Genomic DNA, 20,266 nt, shown 5'->3' with positions numbered 1-20,266 from the left:
TTTTTTTTTTTTTTTTCTCATCAGAATCTTTAAAAGCTAGATGTTTCTAAAGCCCAACGTCTGGCTTTGTTTGCTTAAGCTTTCCTCATACTATCAGGAAGGTGAGCTGTTGGCTTCTGATTATTTGCAAGAAAAAATACAATTTACAACTCTTATAAAACTAATCCCTACTTGTACTTAGATCATTGATTAATATTTATTAAAATGCAAGCTGAGTGTTATAGTTAGGCACCATTTTGATTAAATTGAGGGTAGTAGGTAAACCTTAGAAAAGGTTTATAGATAAGGAAAATGCATCTGAAAATTCAATATTCAATAAGTTTAAAGTAATTAATTTTTCCTTTGGCCAACCTCTTGTTCTTTTTACCTGGCCTTATGCTAAAATTTATGAAGATCTTTCCCCACGGTCTCTGTTTCATTCTCTGTGCTGTTTGTGAAGTAACTGATGTACATGTTTATTTGTTGAGAAAACACAAAGACAGCAAACTCGTTGATGCCCTTCTAAGAGTAGAGGGCAAGATGTTCCTTCTGAGCTCCGTAGACAGAGGCACAGGCAGTGCCCAACGTGTGTGTGTGGCATGGGGAAGGGAGTGGTGTTCATCAAGCCAGGATTGACACTTTGAGGGCGATCTGTGATCTTAGAAATGACTGTTACCACTTCCCGGAAACACTGCCAGGCTGTGGTGGCTGAACAGGGCTCTGTTGGGTCTCAGCAGTGTGCAGCAGGCCATGCACAGGCTCCTTTGGGTCACCAACTCAATCCAGCTACGGTGCTTTCGGCAGTAGGCTATGCCTGAGCCCTGGTTCTGGAGTGGGAAACAGATCATTGTATTCAGCCTTCTTGTGGGACTTCTTAATATTTATGGTTGTGAAATACTTTGCAGTCATTTTTATTAATAGTTACCAGATGTGTCATAAGGATTAATGAACTTACGATCTAAAATGTTTTGAGCTCCTGAAATAGAGGCAATGTCTGTGCAGGGAATATGGAAAAGAGCATTAAGATGCAAACAGTTGAGCTCGAAGGGTGAAGCTATGGTGTGGGAAGGGGCAGTGGCTCACATAAGGTCCAGTGTAGTTTGTAGATGGATCTGGTACCCTTACAGTGACCGCTGCATTCATCACAGGCCATTGTCTCACATGGGAGGCTCAGCCCTGCCCACTGTGCCCTCATGTCTGGATGCACACAGTTCCTCTCAGCCTGGGTACTGGGTCTGACTTTTCCAGCCTCCATACATCTCCCTCCTGAGCCTGAGTGCTCATTTCTGTGACTCTGCCTTCTTGCCTCAGTTCAGGCCCTTTGCTCTCCATAGAGACACTGAAACGACGTCTTAATTGATCCCCTCACACTGAATGTCTTCCCTTTCTAACCAGTCTCTCCAAGCACTCTTCTCACTGGCCCCATTTGGAGAGCAGCTGCCTTTTGTGCACTCACAGACTTTCCTACAGCGCTGACCCTCTTCCTCTGCCAGAGCTTCTCAAGACCCAGAAGGAGTAACTTCTCCTGGGGAGATGAATAGGAGGTGCCTTATACATAGTCCCATCCCTGCTGTCCGCCATGCTGCTCAGGCTGGCCCTGCATGTTCCCACGGTCCCTTCTCCTCTGCATCCCCTCAGCCTTAGATCCTTCCATCCTGGTATCCCTTCCACATGCTTCATTTTAGTCACTTGCTTACAACCCCCACCCCCATCACCACCAGATTGCCACTCCCTAATGAGAAAATGCTGCGGACATCGAGACCTTGAGAGTCTGCGGGAATGGTAACACATCAGAACCAGGGCTCAGTCTGCTAATTCCTGCAGCTGTTTTGTTAGTGAGCCACTGGAACTTACAGTTGCTGAGTCATGAGGAGTCTGAGCGTCCTTCCACGCTCACTGTGACATCAGCAAATGTCTGTGCTAGTGACCACTGTCCCATCCTGCTAGGCTTCTACGTTTTCATGCTCTAGTGGTGGCAGTTTCCACCTCAGAGGGACAATTCCCCAAATCTCATATATTTCCAGTCAGACCCAACTGAATCTTGTAGTCTGAGCATGGGAAATAAACCTTGTACTGTCTTGAGTAAGAAACACGCCCTGAAAACCTTCCTGTTTGTGTGGACTTTGATCTGCGGGGTAAGAATAGAGGCAGCATCAGGTCTCCTGGACTCAGAGGTGGAGTGCGGGTACACACAGAAGATGACTCCACTCTGAGTGCAGCTGCCCCAAGTGTGGTTGGGGGCTGGGGGCTGTGGAGGTGGTGCTAAAACCAAGAACTTTTCTTATAGTCGAGGCATGGAGGAGGAGGCAGGGAGTCTTGGAGTTCAGGCTCTTTGAACTGCATGACAGTGGCCCTGCTGCTACAGGACACCCTCTCGTGTCCACTCTCTCAGCCACATATGCTCCTAACTCGTTCCTCTGCCTACCCTCGTCCTTCCATCCTGCTCCTGTCTGCATTCTCCTCGGCACCTTCTTGAGGCCATCCCATCACTTTCAGTGGGTAAAAGTAGCCCTGTGACCCATGTGGCTATAGTGTCACCTTTGCCAAAATGTGTGTGTGTGTACATGTGTGTGAGTCATTTGCGAATGAGAGAAGGTGGACAGTCATGCTTAGGCCTGAAGGCCCTGTCTCACAGTCAGAACTACACAGAATTCTCAGGGCCGTGATCCTGGGAACCAGAAGGAACTGAATGGGGGCTTGGTTAGTTTACGTTTCTGCTGTCTGAGCAGCGAGCAGTTGCCATACCCCTGGCTTTTCCTCCCTGGGGCCCTCTGGTAAATACTTCAACCTTTCTGGGTCAGAATGGTGACATGAGTCGTAGTAGAGCTGTGGCCACTGAACAGGGAGAGGGCAGCCCATGCTGTGCCCCCTGCCTAGTTGTTGTTCCTGAGCAGAGCTGGGGAAGGGGACACGGAAGCCAGAATTGGCAAGTGCTGGAGGCAGAAATGGTGGGTTCCTGGTTTCTTCCAGAGACCTTCACGCTGCTGTCTACCTCTTTGTCCCATACTGCTGAACTCACTGCAAGATGAACCTGGCTCCTGCTTCCTCCTTCTGACTTTACGCTTTTACCCAGATTCTCAGCTTTCCTCTAATGCTCCTTGAATCACGTGTTTGTAAGTCAAGAAGTCTTCTGCTGAGATGTTTCACCCCCTCTTTTGAGCTCTTCTCCCCGAATTTTCTTACTGCTATATCTGCTTGACTGCAGCTGTCTTTCCTATCAGTCTGCACTGCATGGTCAGCGAGGCTCTCTCTAATTCTTGGCTGTCTTCTGCTTGCTCTGCTAGGAGTCAGGTGACTTCTCTTTCCCTAGCTTGGTTAGTCTGGGATGCCCAAGGCTGCCCATATGTCCTTGTCTGCTTGGTGCTCCAGCGAGAGAGGCTTCCTTCCTTCTCAGTCCTGTGACATGTTACGTGCTCTGAGTGCGCTCAGGTTGTCTCCCAGCTCCTGACTCCTGCCCCAGTTACTCCGTGTAGAGACTTGCACTTAAACAGTCTATCCTTGGTCAGCATGTGTCTGTGACCACAGAGCAGCATGACACTTGTATGTATGTCTTGTCTCTGGCTGGGGCAAGCCTTCACTGGGTTCCTTTCTCTTGTGGTGTGGACCCTGGAACCCATAAGCCTAATTGGTAGGAGTGTGCTGGAGTTCCTGAGTGTTGTGATGTCTCCTAGTGACTCCTGTGCCCCTGTGCCCTTTGTGGGTCTCTCACTCATGCACTTGTCTCCTCAGCCTGTGCCCCGAATCTTGGTGCAGCCTACCTTCTCAGATGCCCGGGCAACGAGGACAGAGGAGGTGAGTCACCAGGTTGGGGCTGTTCCACTTGCAGAGGTGGCCCTGACACTAGCTAGGATCTATTTGTCCACACCTGCCTTTCCCCCTTTGCTTCTCACTTTGATAATTAACTACAATGTAGGTCACTGTCTTCTCCCTGCACAGGCTCCTTGTTACACTTGGCTATTTTCAACCTGCTAATCATATGATTGCTAAAGTCTTTGGTGCTTGACTGCTAATGTAGTCTGTGCTTTAATAGCTCACTGCTAGGCAGAGGGGATTTCTATAAACAGAACCATCTTCTTGTGAGCATTTGCTTAATTCTCAGTTTTACATTTCATTCTGGTTCATGATATCTGTGTGAAGACTGATGCTAAGCTGGGAGGAAACCATCCCTTATGGTAGCACTCACCGTCCCGTGAACAGTAGGCCTCCCTTGTCCACCTCCCCCACGCCTCCAGTCTCGGGAGATGCCGTGTCTTCACAGGGGAAGTTTACTCATTCAGTCAACAGCAAACAGGAAAAGTCCCCCTTCAGGCAGCATCCCATTTTGAAAGTGCCCTGTCACTCCAGTGCCTTCCTGGTGTCCTAGCCCTCCCAAGGAGTCCCTTCCCCTGGGAGCACAGTCGTTTGTTGTGTGGACAGTTTTGAACAAGAGCAGGACTCTCACTGGCAAGGCCACCTTCATCCTCATGGCCTCACGACCTCTGGACATTCCAGAGGCAGCAGTTAGGTTGCAAGTGACAGATCACCTTCAGCCATGAGGAACTGCTCGCGAGGTGCTGGCATGGTAGGCGGCAAGTATATCGTCTCCCCTTCTACTGTCTTTGGTCTGTGCCATCACTGTTTTGTCCCTTCGTTGGGGAACGTGGGCAAGCACTTCAACTTCCCTTGGCCTTACTGTAAATGACTGTGTCTATAGTTCCTGCAGCCTGCTTCCCACAGTGAATCAAGTGGGACACCAGCCACCTGAGGCTGTCTGTGCCTCTCCTTCATGCTTCTCTATGGCCAGAGCAGCCTGGATGGAACTGGGGGTGAGCGTGGAAAGGGCCCTTTCTCAAAGCCACAGGACATGTCCAGATTCTTTTGTAGCTGTGTATTCCACTCCCCACATCCAGCAGTAGCTAACTAGAGTAGGAAAGAATAAATAAAGCATGTCTAAGTTGCGGAATAAAAATGATTGAAGGATTGCTTAATCTCTCAGCATATTTATGGCGATGACAGTTATTGATCTGCTAGATTGAGTAAGTTTTCAGTGAGAGCCCCATCACAAAAATGGGCTGTTAATCTCGAGAGGTGCCGTTAATTCCCTCTCCAGAAAGGGCGCCTTGTGGGCAGCGAAGGCTTCTGGAAGCAGGAATATAAATGACAATTCACGGGAAAATGCATGATTTATCAGACTGCTGCGTTAAGCCAAGAAACTGGAAGAGACGTATAGATCTTAGCTGCTTCCCAGTTCAAATAAATCCTGTATTTCAATTGGAAAGTGACCACAGCTGTACATAAATATTGAGATGCAGCTTCCCTTTCCCTGCGCAGCCTCCCACCTTGTTTCCTTCCCACCGTTGTCCCTGGCATGTGGGTACAGAATTGGGAGTTGGTGCTCTGCTCCCTCAGGCAGCCTCAGTTATCTAAAAGAGCGTCCTACACTCACTTCCCAAACACTGGGCCTAGCAGGTGCCCTGCCATTACTGCAACATGTTAGCTTTGTCTGTCTCTTCCATCTGGTAACTTGGACAGAGATGTGAAAGGCCATTGCCCCTGGCTTTGTCCTTGCTTGTGAGAAACCCTGACCAATGTCCCAGGATTAGAGGCCCCCAGCCCCTACACCGACAGCCAGGGAAGCCAGCTCCTAGAGAAAGAGTCATGGCCACAGGAGTCCTGGGTCCCCTCCTTGTCCTTGACTCCCAGCCTGAGCACCCCACCCAGCACTGTCTGAGGTCAGTGCCTCCTGGTGCCTGCATTGCTTGCTAAAGCACTTTCAGATCCTCTGGTGAGGTCATCCTTTGGATTTGACCAGAGAAAAGTGCTCCTTTGCCCTCTTTAGTGTGTGTTTCTGTCTCACTGTGCGAACAGTGGTGGGTGAAGTTGTCTGCTTCCATGGGAACAGTTTCCTGAGACCAGGAAAGCTGGGACAGGCATAGTGAAGTTAAGTGTGTACTGCTTCGTGCTCCCTGGAACAAGGAGCCTTGCTGTGTGTCATCCTACCCTGCCCCCGAGTGCAGGGATGAACATCTCTGTGGAAGATGAACTACAAATGCAGCAGGGCTTGTACCACGTTGCTCGGCCACTCCTGAACACAGGTATATAGCTCAGGCCTCACCTGGCATTTGGCTCCGGGGCCAAGGCAAGCTCTGGCTATGTTTCCTTCAGGTGTGTGCTGTCCCTCAGCCTGGAACAGCTCCTACCCAGGCTTCAACATAGAACTGGTAGAGCTGGCCTGTGCTTTGATTGGGTGGGAAGGCCTTTTTCAACTCTCCTCAGTATAACTTTTGCCCTTCTGCAGGCTCAAGGAGGCAGCCCAGTGCCTGGTGGGGCTTTGGAGTCTGTGGTGCAGATGGCGGCCCCTGCAGTAAAGATCTGTGACAAACCTGTCAAAGTGTCTTCCTCGCCATGTACCATGGTGGTTACTCAGCCCGCAGAAGGGCAAGATGGCCCCCCCAGTCCCTTGAGTGAAGCTTCCAGTGGCTACTTTTCCCACAGCGTCTCCACTGCCACCCTGTCAGAAACATTCACCCTAGGCCTGGACACCACAGGCCCTGGCAACCAGACACCTGGGTCTCCCCCTGCCCTGAGTCAGGTCACCCCAGAGCCTGAGGTGGCTTTCCTCTCCTGTTCTAAGAGCCATCCACCTGCCCTGGAAGAGCCCCAGGTACTGCCTGCCACAGCTTCTCAAAGCATAGAGCTGGAGGTTCCCAGACCACCCCTTCTTTCTGAACCTACGTCTACTGTACCCACATCCCCATTCAGAATCCGGAAAGTGCGGACCTCAGAGCTTAAGTCCTTCACAGGCATGCTGGGGGGTGCCTCTTCTGGAGCTGAGGAGGACCCACTGGCTTCAGAAGAGCCCAGCCATGCTGGGGGACAAGCCCTGGGGAGGCTAGAAGTGACATCTGACTCTGAGGAGGCCAGCGAAGTCCCTGAGTGGCTCAAGGAGGGAGAGTATGTTGTTGTGGGCACCAGCAAGACCGGCATCGTGAGGTACATTGGACCCACTGACTTCCAGGAGGGGACATGGATTGGTGTGGAGCTGGACCTGCCTTCAGGTGAGTGGGCTGTGGGTGCTCCTGCTGAACGTGCCCCTGGGATGTGCCCAGTGACATCAGTCACTCTCTTCAAGCCCCCTGACCCTTCATAAACCAATGCTAGCATGTCTAAGGTCTCTAAAACATCGGAGACCCAAGGGTCACCGAAAACCACTATGAACTTGGTGTAATGCTTTTAAATCTGGCTGTGTGGCCGAGACTGGTTCAGAAAGACTTGGGCCCAACAATCCTCTTGCTGTAGCCTCACCATTACCTGGGCTATAGCTGGTTGCCACCACGCCCAGCATTCTCTGTAAAGTGGCTGTAGTACCACCCCAGGCTGCATTCAGTGCTCTTGAGACTCCAGGGCACTTGCCTGAGCTGGTTGCTCCAGGGGAGGTGGAGTGTTGAGGACTCTTGACTCTCAGGGTCAACTGCAGAGCTCAGAAGTGGTCAGAAAGCAGGGGAGGTCCTAAAGAATCACTTGCCAGACTTCTATCCAGACATTTCCCAGTGCTGTTTTCTCCCTCAGGAGTAGATTCTAGGGGCCCAGCACCCTGGCCTCTCAGGCCCTTCCATCCCTGTTGCAGATGCAGGCCAGACTTTATTGGGTACTCATTTCTCACCTGCGCCAGTGAAACCTGCAGTTCAGTGCTTTTGAGCATACCTGCTGAGCTGGCCACCATCACTGGGCTCTGTATTGTCACATACTTGTCACCTCCCAGGGAAATCTCATGTCCCAGTCCTGGGTTACAGCTAATCTGCTTTTTGTCTGCAAGTTTATGGGAGGCCATGATCTGGGCTTGGCTTCTTTCCTAATGTGTAGCCAGGGTCCCCTTCTGTGGTGGGGCCATTGCAGCTCCTTCCTGTTTATGGCTGAGCTCTGCTTCATGGATGTCTGTGCTCTTAGGCTGCTCTCAGAGTAGGCTGAGGACAGCCACATGGACACAGGGGTCCATCTCTCTCGCTTAGAGTTGAGCGTGTGCAGAGGGCAGATGGTTTCCAGAGTGGTGGCCCCCTCGCAGTGCTGGAGGGCCAGGTGTGAGCATCTTCTCCCTTTTGGAGCACAGAGAGTTCCTTGGTCTGGGCAGGGAGAGATGAGAGTGCAGCGTTTGGACTGCAGGGACACTGTGGCTGAGATGTGCAGTCCACCTGCTCCTGCAGCAATAACTGCCCAGGCTGCCACCCGAGAGAGCTGGCTCCCTGCCACTGTCTGGACACTCAGAGCTAGCAGTTTTTGCCAGGGTGGACTCCAGCCTTTAGGAGGGCACTCTCAGAGCCCAGCACTAGGCCCTACTGTCTCTCCACCAGCCTGTGACCTCATAGGCCCATTCATTCCTAACTGCAGGCGCAGGCCAAAATGATACCCTCGTCCCTGAGCCAAATGCTTCCTTTGAAGTCACTGTCTTTAAAAATAATCTGACACAGAAAAGCTTGATTGGAAGTGGCTCAGGATGATAGCTGCAGCACGGCTGGGAAAAATTTCAGATCTGCTTTTTGCAAAGTGCAAAGGGGGATTCAGGAAGAACCTTGTGTCTTGTGTCTGCAGCTGAACTCCAGCATTAAAGAGAATTAGTAAAAAATTTACCAACAGGAGCTACCTAAGCACATGCTTTTGTTCACATCGCTGTGCTAGGTTCAAATTCACCATCATGATGGTGAGCGCCATCCCCCACTTGACTTTTAACTGTGCAGAGGGGAAAATGCTACAGGAATAAGATTCTGATGGGAACAAGCTGTGAGGGAAAGAAGTGTGCTGAGAAAGGAGGAGGGCAGCTGTCAGGAATGCCACGAGCTATTCAGAGAAACAAAGGACGCAGGAAGCAGAGCTGGGAAGGCTGCTGCCATCACGGTCGGGCAGGGCAGCATGGCAGCGCTCCTGAGTGTGACCCATCTCCCTGTGTGTGAGGACCAGCAGGAAGACGGCTCTGAGGCCTGAGGGGTGCCTGGTGCCTGCATCTAAGGGTTTTGTGGGAGTTCGTGCACTTTGGTAAGGGCTTGAAAAGATCACTTCTTTCAGAATATACATGGGGAGTAATGGGAACAGGAAGTTTACTGTGAGGAGTGGCAGTTGTATGGGCTGGAGAGGATTGTGGGTAAGGTTGTGGGAGGTGTGGTGAACAGTGGTCAGGGTTGGGGAAGATGTGTAGAAGCTGCAGCCAGGGACAGATGGTCAAAGGGGGATCATTTGGGAGGAGTGTCAAGGTGACAGATAGTGTGTGACGTCAGAACAGGTCACGAAGGGCCAGAGAGCTGCACGTCAGGAAATCAGGGAAGGACCCTGTCTCACATGATCCATGCTAGGTGCTCTGGAGGCCCAACTGGGGAGTCACGCCTGGACTGAGCTGTGGTCTGCATGCAGCCAGCTGGGCCCTTAGCTGAGACCAGATGAGGCGGAGCTGGGGTGAGAGGTAGCCAGTTAAGAGATTGTGGCAGTGACCAAAAGGGTTATGTGTGAGGATGTCTGAAGAGAGGCAGAGCGACCACTGCAGGCCCTGGCTACTTCCCAGAGATGAGCAGGCAAGGCAGGCACTAAAAGAAAGATAACCTGGTTACCATGGCTCCTGAGTGGGCTCTTCCCTGTCTACTCCGTCTTCCTCTCACATCCCCTACTCACCTGTCAGAGGAAGTTGTCGCTCCTACAGTTCTTGACAGCCCAGTGTGGCATCTGCCAGCCTACTGTGTGGCATCTGCTGACACACTCTGCCATGATTTTGCCAGCTTCTTGGATGAACCTGGGTCACCTGCCCTCCTAAGCTTACGTTTGCGTTCTCAGGAAAGGGACTGGTGCTCCTGGAGGAGCAAGAGCCAGCTCTGCCTTGGTGGCCTCCCCAGTCCTCAGCAGGTCTCTTTCCAAGGCTTATTATCTCATGCTTGAGAGCACAGGGCTAAGGGTCTGTGGGTCCCTGGTGCCACTGTTTGCTGTCTTGAGAGGCTGCTGCTCTGCTCTAGGCTCACTGAACCATCTGTTTTCTGGGTTGGGTGGTGGCATGGGGGTGGGCATGTTGGGCAGTGAGGAAGGTAACATGGCGCTTCCGTGACACATCCTCCTTTTCCCACAGGAAAGAATGATGGCTCCATCGGCGGGAAGCAGTATTTCAAGTGCAGCCCTGGCTATGGGCTGCTGGTGAGACCAGGCCGAGTCCGCAGGGCTACAGGCCCTGGGCGCAGGCGCAGTGCAGGGCTCCAGCCTCAGGGAGCCCCAGAGGCCCGCAGGAGTGCTACCATCTCGGGCTCTGCCACCAACCTGGCCTCACTGACAGCTGCATTGGCCAAGGGCGACAGGAGCCACAAGAATCCTGAGAACCGGAAGTCCTGGGCCAGCTGAATTACACCCCACTCCTGGTGGACACTGATGGGAAGGGGGAGACCTTCTGGTACCTCCCTGGAGGACGCCCTTTCCATGGGAGCAGGGCCATGAATGCTTTTTGCACGATGCAGGGATGGTGGGCAACCTGGTTCTCCGTCCTCCCTGGGAATCTGGAGCTGCATTTCTTCCTCTACTTGATGAAGGCAGAGGCTCCTCAGCTGCGCTTCTCCAGCTGGGGTGGAAGGTTTTGGGAGCCCAGAGACTTTGAGGGATGGTTGTTGGCTGGCAGGGCTAGAGTCAGGCCAGTTCCTCCCTGCCTGCTTGAAATGGGGGGGGGGGTCCCAGCCAGGTTTGTTGGGCTCCCCTTTTCCTTATTCTGCTGACTTTACTAATGTCTTAATTTAAATAATGACCCCAACTAGTGTCTTGCCCCTCCATAGACAGGAGTTCCCTCTTGTGCCCGGGGAGCAGCCCGCACCGCTCTCTGTGCATCAGTCTCCCTAACCCATGTCCATCCTTCTGCGTGGCACACGGGGTTGCTGGGAGTCATCTTGGCTGGTGTCCAGTCTTTACACCAGAAAGTCTCTCCTTTTGGCTATTCATTCCCTAACAGGATGCTTGAACTGTATTTATTTAATTTATTCTTTTCAAAAGCTGAAATAATCAGTGACCCACAGCCGCTGCCTGTCCCAGCTTATCTGCCTAGGGCCCACCTTGCACTCACTGCCTCTGACTGCTTGGAGCCTGCAGCCTTTTGGAGGGTGGCTGGAGGGGGCCAGCAGATGAAGCCACTCTTCTGTTGCTAGATTGCAGATACACCATGGCCTTATTGTCACCTGGGTGAAGGCAGGCCCAGGGGCTTGACACAGCTCAAGCCCTTAGTACCTTGTTTCAGGAAACAGCTGGATAGTGTTTGACTCAGGGCAGTTCCTAAACCCTGAATACACCTGTGGGCCACCAGCTGGGCAGGCAGCGGTGAGGGGAGAACTGCCCTCCATTTTCCTTCCTTGGATATATGCTGCAGTCAGGGTAGAGCCCAGGACATGACCACCTCCTCCCTGGAATGTGTGTGTGTGAGCTGAGCAGGCAGATCGAAGCCACCCAGTCCTGTTGTCCCAGGGTCTGCCCTGTTCTTCAGCTCAGAATGGAAGTTATTCTTGGCAGCTTGTTGTAAGTTTTGACCCTCAGAGTCTTTGATTTTTCGAGACAGGGTTTCTTTGCATAACAGTCCTGGTTATCCTGGAACTTTGTAGAACAGGCTGGCCTCAAACTCTCTGACCCTTAAGAACCACCCCCAGAAGGCTTTTGTTGGGGAATGGGTTTAGTGGCCCTTTCAGCTGGCATTTTGGGGATCCCCTCTAGATGTGTGTTGCTGAGTTAGCACTGCCAGTTCTGCCTGGCTTGTTCTTGGGGCCAGCACAGAAGTTCTCAATTGTGTTTCAGTTAGAGGTTTTGTCCAGTCAGCGTCCATGGTGTCCCCCAGAGAGCAGTGCAGTCATTCTCTGAAGGGGCCAGAATCCCAGAGTACCTCCTCCCTCTGGGGCGGCCATGCAGTGTGTGCTAGGGAGAGCAGTTCCTGTAGGCATAAGGCCAGTATTGTTATGCTGGGGGAAGGGACATTATGCCATCTGTCACTAAAACAGGATGTAAAGGGACTGCTGACTTCATCTTGTTAGCTGGGGCTCTCCAGAGCAGTGCAAGTCCTGAGTGATCCAGCTCGACCAGCTGTTGTCTGGTGGTTCTGGGACCTTCTCTCCTTCCAGCCCACTTTCCTCCCAGCTCCTTGGATCTGAGGTTCCCCAGCCCTCCCCACTCCCAAGCTGCTGAAAAGCACCATTCCCACGGGGCCCTGCAGTACAGCCTTCAGGTGAAGAGCTCCAGCTTCCTAGGTAGCTGGCCCAAACACGGCCAGGACTGCTCCGCCCTCAAGTGGTTGGCGCTGGGACCCAACTGTGGGGCTGTGTTTTGTAAGGGCGCTCCTCGCTCTCATGTACCTTGGTGCTTCACGCCTTTAATGGGAGTGAAGTTTGGAGCCTTATGCTGGCAAGTTTATCTTCATGGGTGTTTCTTATGAGCCGTCCCTGCAGCTGAGAGGACCCTGTGTATGTGTCTGCTGTGAGGGTAGGGAGGTAGCCGCAGGAAAGCTAGTGCTTCAGGGTGGGTCTGAAGAGATGGAGCCTAGGTCTTTGCAGGCCTGCAGGGCTTGCTGCACCCTCATGTCCCCTACTGACTGGGCTATACTAGATGAGGCCACACGGGCCAGCTGCAGCCTCGATCTGTTACTCAATGCCTTTCTGGAGCAGGCCGACACTAACTTGCAGCTGGAAAGTGGTGATGTACAGGGGTCATGGTTGCTAAAATATCAGGTAGTGGGTGTGTAGTTGGGGCCCAGGACTAAGGGGCAGAGGGCCATTGTTTCTGGGTTGGGGTTAGGGACATGGCCCCTGAGGAGCTGCAGAGATATAGATGGTGTCTCCACATCTGTGGTCTTCCCCACCACTTCTCATACCTTAGAGGCTCCATGTGGGAAGCAGGTGAGTGGCTCACACAGCATTAACCTACCTGCCCAAGCTGCCTGTGTATGCGGTGTGTTGTGCATGGAGGGTGATTTGAAGCTTCTTGTGCCTCAAGGCCCAGGCCACCTCAGGTCGAGACTATAGGGCCATCTCTAGTGCCTTCCTTGGGGCCAGTGTCTAGCCTGTGCTTCCAGCCCCAGACACTACCCAAAGCATCTTTCTCTTAAAATCTGTGGTGCCTTCCTGGTGGGCTGTGGATATCCATGGTGTGGGAGAGTTGGGAACAGCACGGGTGTGTGGATCATATAAATACGAGCTCACATGAAGTGATGTTGATTCCAGGATTACAGTGATTTGGTGCATATTAAATGGGAATTAAAAATCCAAAGACTCTGTAATGAATAGTAAAGGTGATGATTTATGTTGTACGATGAACCAAACTACTGTAATTTTGTACCATAAATGCCTTTCTATCAAGTGACCAACAGCTTCTAAATAAAGCCAGATGGTTTCTTGCTTATGTCTGAGGTCAGTCCTAGCTGTTCTTCTCTACCCTCACCTCGGGCTTTGCTCACTGTTCTGTCCCTTGGTGCTGGTCCCAGGGCTTTTCAAGATGGACAAGAGGAGTTCAAAGAGCAGCAGGCACCAGGACACAGACTTATGTGCTCCATAGATTTGGAAGTAACCGGGCTTCAGGGCTAGCTAAGCACAGGTGGCAGTGTGGATGGGCGGGTCCTCAGCTGTCAGGCAGGGCTGTCACCATCTGCTTCAGCCTGTGGGATAGGCCCCACTCTGGACTCAACTAGAGAGCAAAGAGCCCTTCTACTGCTGCAGACATGGACATACCCTGGAACAGCTCTTTTAGGAAAGAGGCATCAATTAGGGCTGTGGCTGGCCAGCAGGGGTGGATCAAGTCCCTTTGGGCTGTGGAACCTGACTTTAGGCCTGCTTACCAGGACGCCTCTGCTTCCCCTGGAGTGCCATTTTCAGCAGACAGGACTTGCTGTGTTTTTCTCCCTGGCAGTGCATCATTCTGCCCAACTCTTGTAAGTAGAATGTCCTGGGAATGCAGGGTCAAGGCCACCTGGAGGCCTGAGGGAAAGTGGCCACAGCCACAGGCAGCTCTGTCTGCACAGGGCTTGTTTGTATTCCCAAGTGCGGCAGAGTTATTCTCAGACATAAGCTCTGCCAAGAGGGACAGGAGTGTGGCAGCCAGGGGCAGTCCTGTGAAAGATGAGGCAGGATTCTGAATGGAACTGATCCAGCCTTGGATGGGTGAGGGGTGGGGTGGATACATCATCTTTCCTAGGCTGCTGTTACCTGGCAGGAGCAGGAGGAGTCTAGGCTGTACCAAGCCCTGGCATGGGCTCTAGTGGCTGTCACACTTGATCCACTCTTTGCTTACTGAGTTACTCAAGGAACGTGTGCATCAATCCTGAGCCTGGAGTGTGGCCAGCGCCAGGGCCTGGAGGGGCTGAGGAAGCCACTCTTGGATGCAGAGAGGAGGGGGTACACCAGGGAGATGCTTAGCCATGTAGTGCATGTGCCCAGGCTGAGGAGACTCAGGCTTAAGTTGAAATAGGAGCTAGGGCCAAACTGTGCAGACCCATGAGGTAGGCTGAGCTATATACCATCCCATAAAGGGAGACTTGGTTGTTCTCAGTCTTCTAAGGAGGGAGGGTCAATGGATCTGCCTGTGGGACAGGAAGGGCTGGGACGTGGTCCTTGCTCTGCTCACCACTGAAAACCAGAGCAGCAGAACAAAGCTATTGCTTTGTTCCTGCGCCTCCAGATGTAGCTTCGGAGCTGGCTCCTTTAAGAGGCCCAGAACGGGGCTGGCTACAACAGGAAATGGAGAGATTGAAAAGCAATGGCACCTTAAGCCTGCCTGTGATCTTGGGGGTGAAGCCTTACTGGGTGGCCCTCTCCAAATATGGGCACTGGGCCACTGTGGTTGGGGGCTTGGGGACTCTAAAAGATCCCTTAGGGTGACCATGGGGCCCAGGGTCAGGGGACGGCAGAGGTTCTTCTGCTTGGGCTCTGGCACTAAGATCTCCCAGCTCCACGTCCCTTTGCAAAGTCTAAAAGGCAGAGCTGCAGGCAGGGCTCTTGCCTGGAATGTGAGAGACTTCAGGTTTGATCCCCAAACTAGAAAACAAAAACAAACCCCTAAAAATGCATAAGGGAGGGTGCATAGAACAGACACCTGTACCCACTTCAGCCCCTACCCCTTAAATATTCGGATCCAAAGAAATCCCGGACAGCCTTTGTTCAGTTATACATTTTATTCTCTAATAGGTACAATACTAAAATAAACACAAATTAAAAAAAAGTTTTATTAAAACAAAACTGTACAAAAAAGCAGTATACTACATTTTAATTACAGAACAGTCTACTGTCCAAAAGGCACTAATCCAGAATAGGAGTACAATGAAACAGGACTCGTCGGAACTATTTAATCAATACAGTAGAGCCCTTGTTTCTTTGACCATTTACATCCAGAAACAAGGGCTTCTTGCTACAGTCATCATCACACATTGTTATAATCCGAGTCCTACTGGGAAGGTGCAGTATCACTTCCTAGAGCAGGCTCCACCCGGGCCCAGGAGGGGCTGGGAGGACATGGGCGGGCACCCAAGCTTGTCTTGGCCTCCGCTGGATTGGTTCTGGCCATTACTGGCAGCCACTCTAACCCCTCTCCTGTTTAGCACCGGCAAAGTGGGTTCTGAGATGCTCCAGGTCAAGGGCAGGAAGTTAGGTGACAGCTCCGAGAGGGAGGCATCTGGTAACCCTGTCTAAAAAGGCAGCAGCTACCTGGAAGGGGTGCATGGCCCAGTGACAGCCAGGGGGCTGGGTGCTACGCCAGGCAGAGCCACCTGGGCAACAGACAGAAGTTCCCCTTGCTCCCTGGGTTTGAGTATCCAGTGGTCTTGTCTGGGAAGTTGGTTTCTAGAAGGGGAGTTTGCTTTCCAGAGACAAGTCAGAATGCCATGCCTAGCCTCAGGGTGCAGCTACTTCCCTCCCTCAGGGCCGCCTCATGACTCCCGAGGAGCACGATGGGAGTCAAGCCTGCTCCCTCTTTGGGTGGCCAAGACACCTCTCTGCACCCCAGCTTTATCATCACAGACTCCGGCCTAAGGAAGAAGGATACTGCAGCTTTCCAAACAGTGTCATATACAGAGAAGACAAAGACAGGCATCTGATGTTAACAAAAATAGTAACAAAGAAATGGGATCAAACCAAATCTCTTCTCACAGCGCTCTATACTACACCCTCCTTCTGCTTAGCAGAAAATTGTACGTACACAAAAATACAAATACACAATTTTGTAGAACAGTCTGGTTTTAATATATTTATATATATTTATATTTATACGAGTGGCAGGTTAGTTCATTATATAGAGCTTTTTGCACTTTTGGCTCATATGCAACAAGGCTTATAAATTCAGCTTTAGCTTTCATTCAGATTTTATAGCTTTTGAACAATTTTTTCACATTTAAAGCAGCATCCAATTTGCACTAGGAGTCTGTGGTGATTACGGAAAAGATGGGGTCAGGAGGTTATAGGGTGGGACGGTATACATTCCAGTGTGTGTGGCATGTAAGGAGGATTCCATGTGGACAGAGCTTGCCATGATGACCCCTTGAGGTAGACTGAACACCTTACAGCAGACTCAAGACACAGGTGCAACACCCTCAGGGATACATGGCACACAAGATGGGGACAGAGACCAGAGGAGACACCAAAGGAAAACACAGAGACTAAGACACACAATGGCCAAGGCCAGGAGGGCACTCTGCCCTCTTCCCCCACTCATCCAGCAGGATCCTACACAGCCACACTGAATGCCTGCGGGCAACCTCAAGACATCGGGTCCCTGGTGTCTGGTCCAAACATAGAAGCCTGCTTTCCACTTCCCAGCTGGCTGTGCCAGCTTGTTCCCAGCCCCACGGTGAGCTCCACCAGCTGTGCTCCAACAGGAGTGGCTGCCACTCCTCAGCACTCGGCTCTTGCTAGAATGTTCAAGTCCAGTCAGGGCCCAGAACCCTGACCCTCTTGCTCTGCCTCAGAGCTGTCCCCCCTCAGTCATGCATTTGGTTGACATTCCTCAGTCTCACTGGGCCCAGTAGGTGCCCGAGGCCATGAGTGCTGCATCTAGGGGAGTGGGTAACAGCACCCCTGGGGGCAGCATGGTAGGCATGCTCCACAGAGCCTCGTTTTCATCACCACTTGGCCACTCACCCACAGCTTTCCTTTCTCTAGGTGAGACAGTTTTACTGGTAAGGTCGTCCATGCCTGTTACATGCAGAGAACCAGTATTTGCACTACCCCACTGTCTGAACAAAAGAAACCCCGGGTGTCTGTATATGGACTGTTCCCGTCCCACTCATCACCTGTGTTAGACAACAGAGCACAGCACAGTTACTAATCTGTCCTATCCCTCATGTAAATAAAGGCCTGAATCTAGTTTAGACTTGATTTTCAAAACGAAACAACGCTTTTTGAAAAATGCACAGTGGGTCTTAATGCGACTCTACTGATGATGGCCTTTGGCTCCAGTACTCACGGTGGCAAAAGGGCACAGGTCTATCAGCCACGATCCCTGCCTATCATCCGTCTGAGCTGGAATGTTCTCCCAGTGCTAACAGGCAGAAGCTGTCTCAGGCCTGCTGCTTCACTCGGTAGCCACTGAGCTAGACCTAGCTAAGTAGATTCCTTAAAACCCACCTAGGATTCGAGACCACAGTCACATCAACAGAAGGAACACAGGAGACAGTGACAAAGCCAGCCCTCTCCCCTCGCTTGCCCTTGTGACCATTCTGAAGGCAGAATGGCAGGGGCACTAGGTGGATGGGGGGTGCAAGACACCCACCCTGAGGCTAGGTACACTGGTGGGCAGCACAGGGCACAGGCCAACTCTCGGCAGGTCCCAGAGGTTTGTAACTTGCTTAGGCACTTAACATAAATGAGAATTTTATCCTGGAAGGTACAGCAGACTTGACTCAACCATGACCATGGAGGAGAGGCTGAGCCCATGATCTCGGAGAAGGCTGTAGGCTCTTCCAGGGGAGGCAACTGCCACACTCCTGGCACCCTGTAGAGAGTGTCCTATCTTGCAGCCAGTGAAGTTATGTAGTGGCTTAGGGCCAGTCTGGCCACTGTGGTCCCTGATCTGCACCTCGTGAGATGCAGCTACCCTGACACTGCTCAGGGTCACTGTGAGAACCACCGAGAGAAGGGAGCTTTCATAGTGGTGTTGTGGGAGAACCAAAGAGCAGGAAGGAGAAAGCTTGCCAGAATGACCAGTGCTTGGAAGGAAAACTCTACCCACCCCGAGAACTTTGGTTTTGTTTTTCTGGTGCCCATTTTCAGAGATGCATGATGAGGTCCCCACAGATTTCAGTACAGTCAACATGGGCATCAAGGCAAATGATAAAGGGATTGCTTTCTGAGAGCAGCCACGAGCACTCACTCCACTCAGCACACACGACTCCCACAGGCACCTCCCCGCCTGCAGACAGGGCCCAGGAAGCATCAGCAGAGTGGCTGCTGTTTGTGTTCATAGAACTCTAATGCCATTTGGTTTTCTAGTCTAATGGCCTCAGTAAGCCATGGAGTGGACAGACAGCCTCACAGGTTTAGGCTGGGCTCTTAGTTCCAGTAAAGCAAAATGGGAGGGGTTTCTGGACTTAGGAAGATACAAAACAAGACTGGAGAGATTTGACCTGGAAGCGCTGAGAAGCGAAATCCTGGAGGGAGCAACAAACCTTCAAACACAAGTCCCTGGGACTGGCCTCTGTCTTGAGCCCTGGGTAGGCATCAGGCACTGATTTTATTCTACAATTTTCATGGCACCTTTGGCCACCAACAGAGATGCAAAATCTTGATCATACCAAAATGAAAGGCACACATATTCTTTCTCTCCAAATCAAGGTGTTGGGGGCAGAACGAGGATAATGTTAAGACCCCCCCCACACACACACACACTGTGGCCAGCTAGTGTAGTAATAAGGTGTCAGAAGCTCCAGGAGCTGGCCTGCTGGGTCCCTCAGCCTTGCTCCTCAAGTACTTTTCATTGTCTTGGGCTTTAAGGCTACCCATGATGTGACAAGAGATGGGAAGAGGACAGTGACCCAGCCAACTCTTGGAGAACCTACTTTTGTGAGAAAGAGCTAGAAAAGAAGGTGGGGAGAGGAGTGGAACAGGCCAACCTGAAGATCTCCCTTATTCGGTGCCTCCACGTGATCCTGAGGCAGCTTGCTCTATTCCTGGATTCCAAATATTAAGAAGTTCTTATTCTAGGCCTAAATTTGGATGTCTTCAGGCATTTACTTATGGGGTGGTCAGTGTTGATGAGGAGCCAAGGTCATGGCAGTGTGGCACTGATACCCAACACCAGAACCTTGGATTCCTCAATGCCCCTACCTCCCTTTCTTGTGGTAGAGGGACAGCAGGTTCGTGGGAGTGTTCACCACACACTTGGGAACTCAAGCATGATGCCCAAGTCCCAGGAGTTAAGTGCTGCAAGAACTGAAAAGAGCAGGCTTCAGGGCAGCCGTCGGCAAGTGGGGAGGCTGGGCTAGCACCCCACAGCAGGAGGCTGCAGAGAAGAGGACGACAGAAGTGTCTGTGGCACTGGGGTGACTCAGTGCTGCCAGAGAACAGCAAGCAGGTTGGCAGTGACCTCAGCAGAACAGGATGACACATTCCCCAAATGCCAGCATCTTCCGATTCTTACAATAATCATTTTTGGGATTAGTTTTTTTTTTAAAAAGCTATTCAGAGGCAAATACTACCTACACTGTCCTTGACAACTAAGCCAGTTTTGCGTGTTGAGGTGGGGGTATCTGTGGGAATATAGGACTATGTACCTTGGGTAGTGTGTTTTTAACCAGTGGCCCCCTGGAGCACCCAAGCAAGTAACATTAGGGACTTCTAGTTGAATGCCAATTCTGGTCCCCCAAAGACTCTACGTACTGTTGTGTGTAGTACGTATCGTACAAATCACAAAATCAGCCCAAATAGTGACTTTTCAGAATCGAATCAGAAGGTTGAAACGTAGATAACTACTATCACTCAGCAGCTGGGGAAGTAAGACAGGGTTCAAAATCCACTGTCCTCAGCAAGGTCCCAAGGAGCGCACGTCTGACCTGTGTACATTTCACTGAAGGTATCTGGAGGAATCAAACCGAAGCATCTCCATGAACAGAATCTTTTCCGCACTCTCTGTGTGTCTGTGTGCTGAGGGAAGAGGGCGATCTAGACCTTTCTAGGCAAGTACTCGACTCCAGCCACTCCACACGACAGAGCTAAGACCAGCATCCTGGTTGACTAGCGTTCCGGTGAGAGGGGCACATTCTGTAGAAAGGGTGAAGACACACACACAGCCACTACCCAAACCCGCAGTGTCCAGCCTGAGAAAGGACAGGGCTCATGGACTCCAA

General features: G+C 51.6%; 1 protein-coding gene across 1 annotated transcript in view; it reads left to right on the top strand.

Annotated features, from left to right (window-relative positions):
* The window catches only part of Kif13b (kinesin family member 13B), a 150,105-nt gene extending 136,770 nt beyond the window's left edge, over positions 1-13,335 (top strand). The window contains exons 37-39 of the mRNA XM_013349264.2: positions 3,709-3,771; positions 6,257-7,016; positions 10,058-13,335. Of these exons, the coding sequence (XP_013204718.1) occupies positions 3,709-3,771; positions 6,257-7,016; positions 10,058-10,323 (1,089 nt within the window). The 3' untranslated portion in view covers positions 10,324-13,335. The remainder of the gene's footprint in view (positions 1-3,708; positions 3,772-6,256; positions 7,017-10,057) is intronic.
* Positions 13,336-20,266: the final 6,931 nt, after the last annotated feature.

The sequence above is a fragment of the Microtus ochrogaster genome, chromosome 17, assembly GCF_000317375.1.
Source record: "Microtus ochrogaster isolate Prairie Vole_2 chromosome 17, MicOch1.0, whole genome shotgun sequence".
Lineage (NCBI taxonomy): Eukaryota > Metazoa > Chordata > Mammalia > Rodentia > Cricetidae > Microtus > Microtus ochrogaster.
Note: the sequence above shows the minus strand (reverse complement) of the source record. Positions and strands in the feature narration are given on the sequence as shown.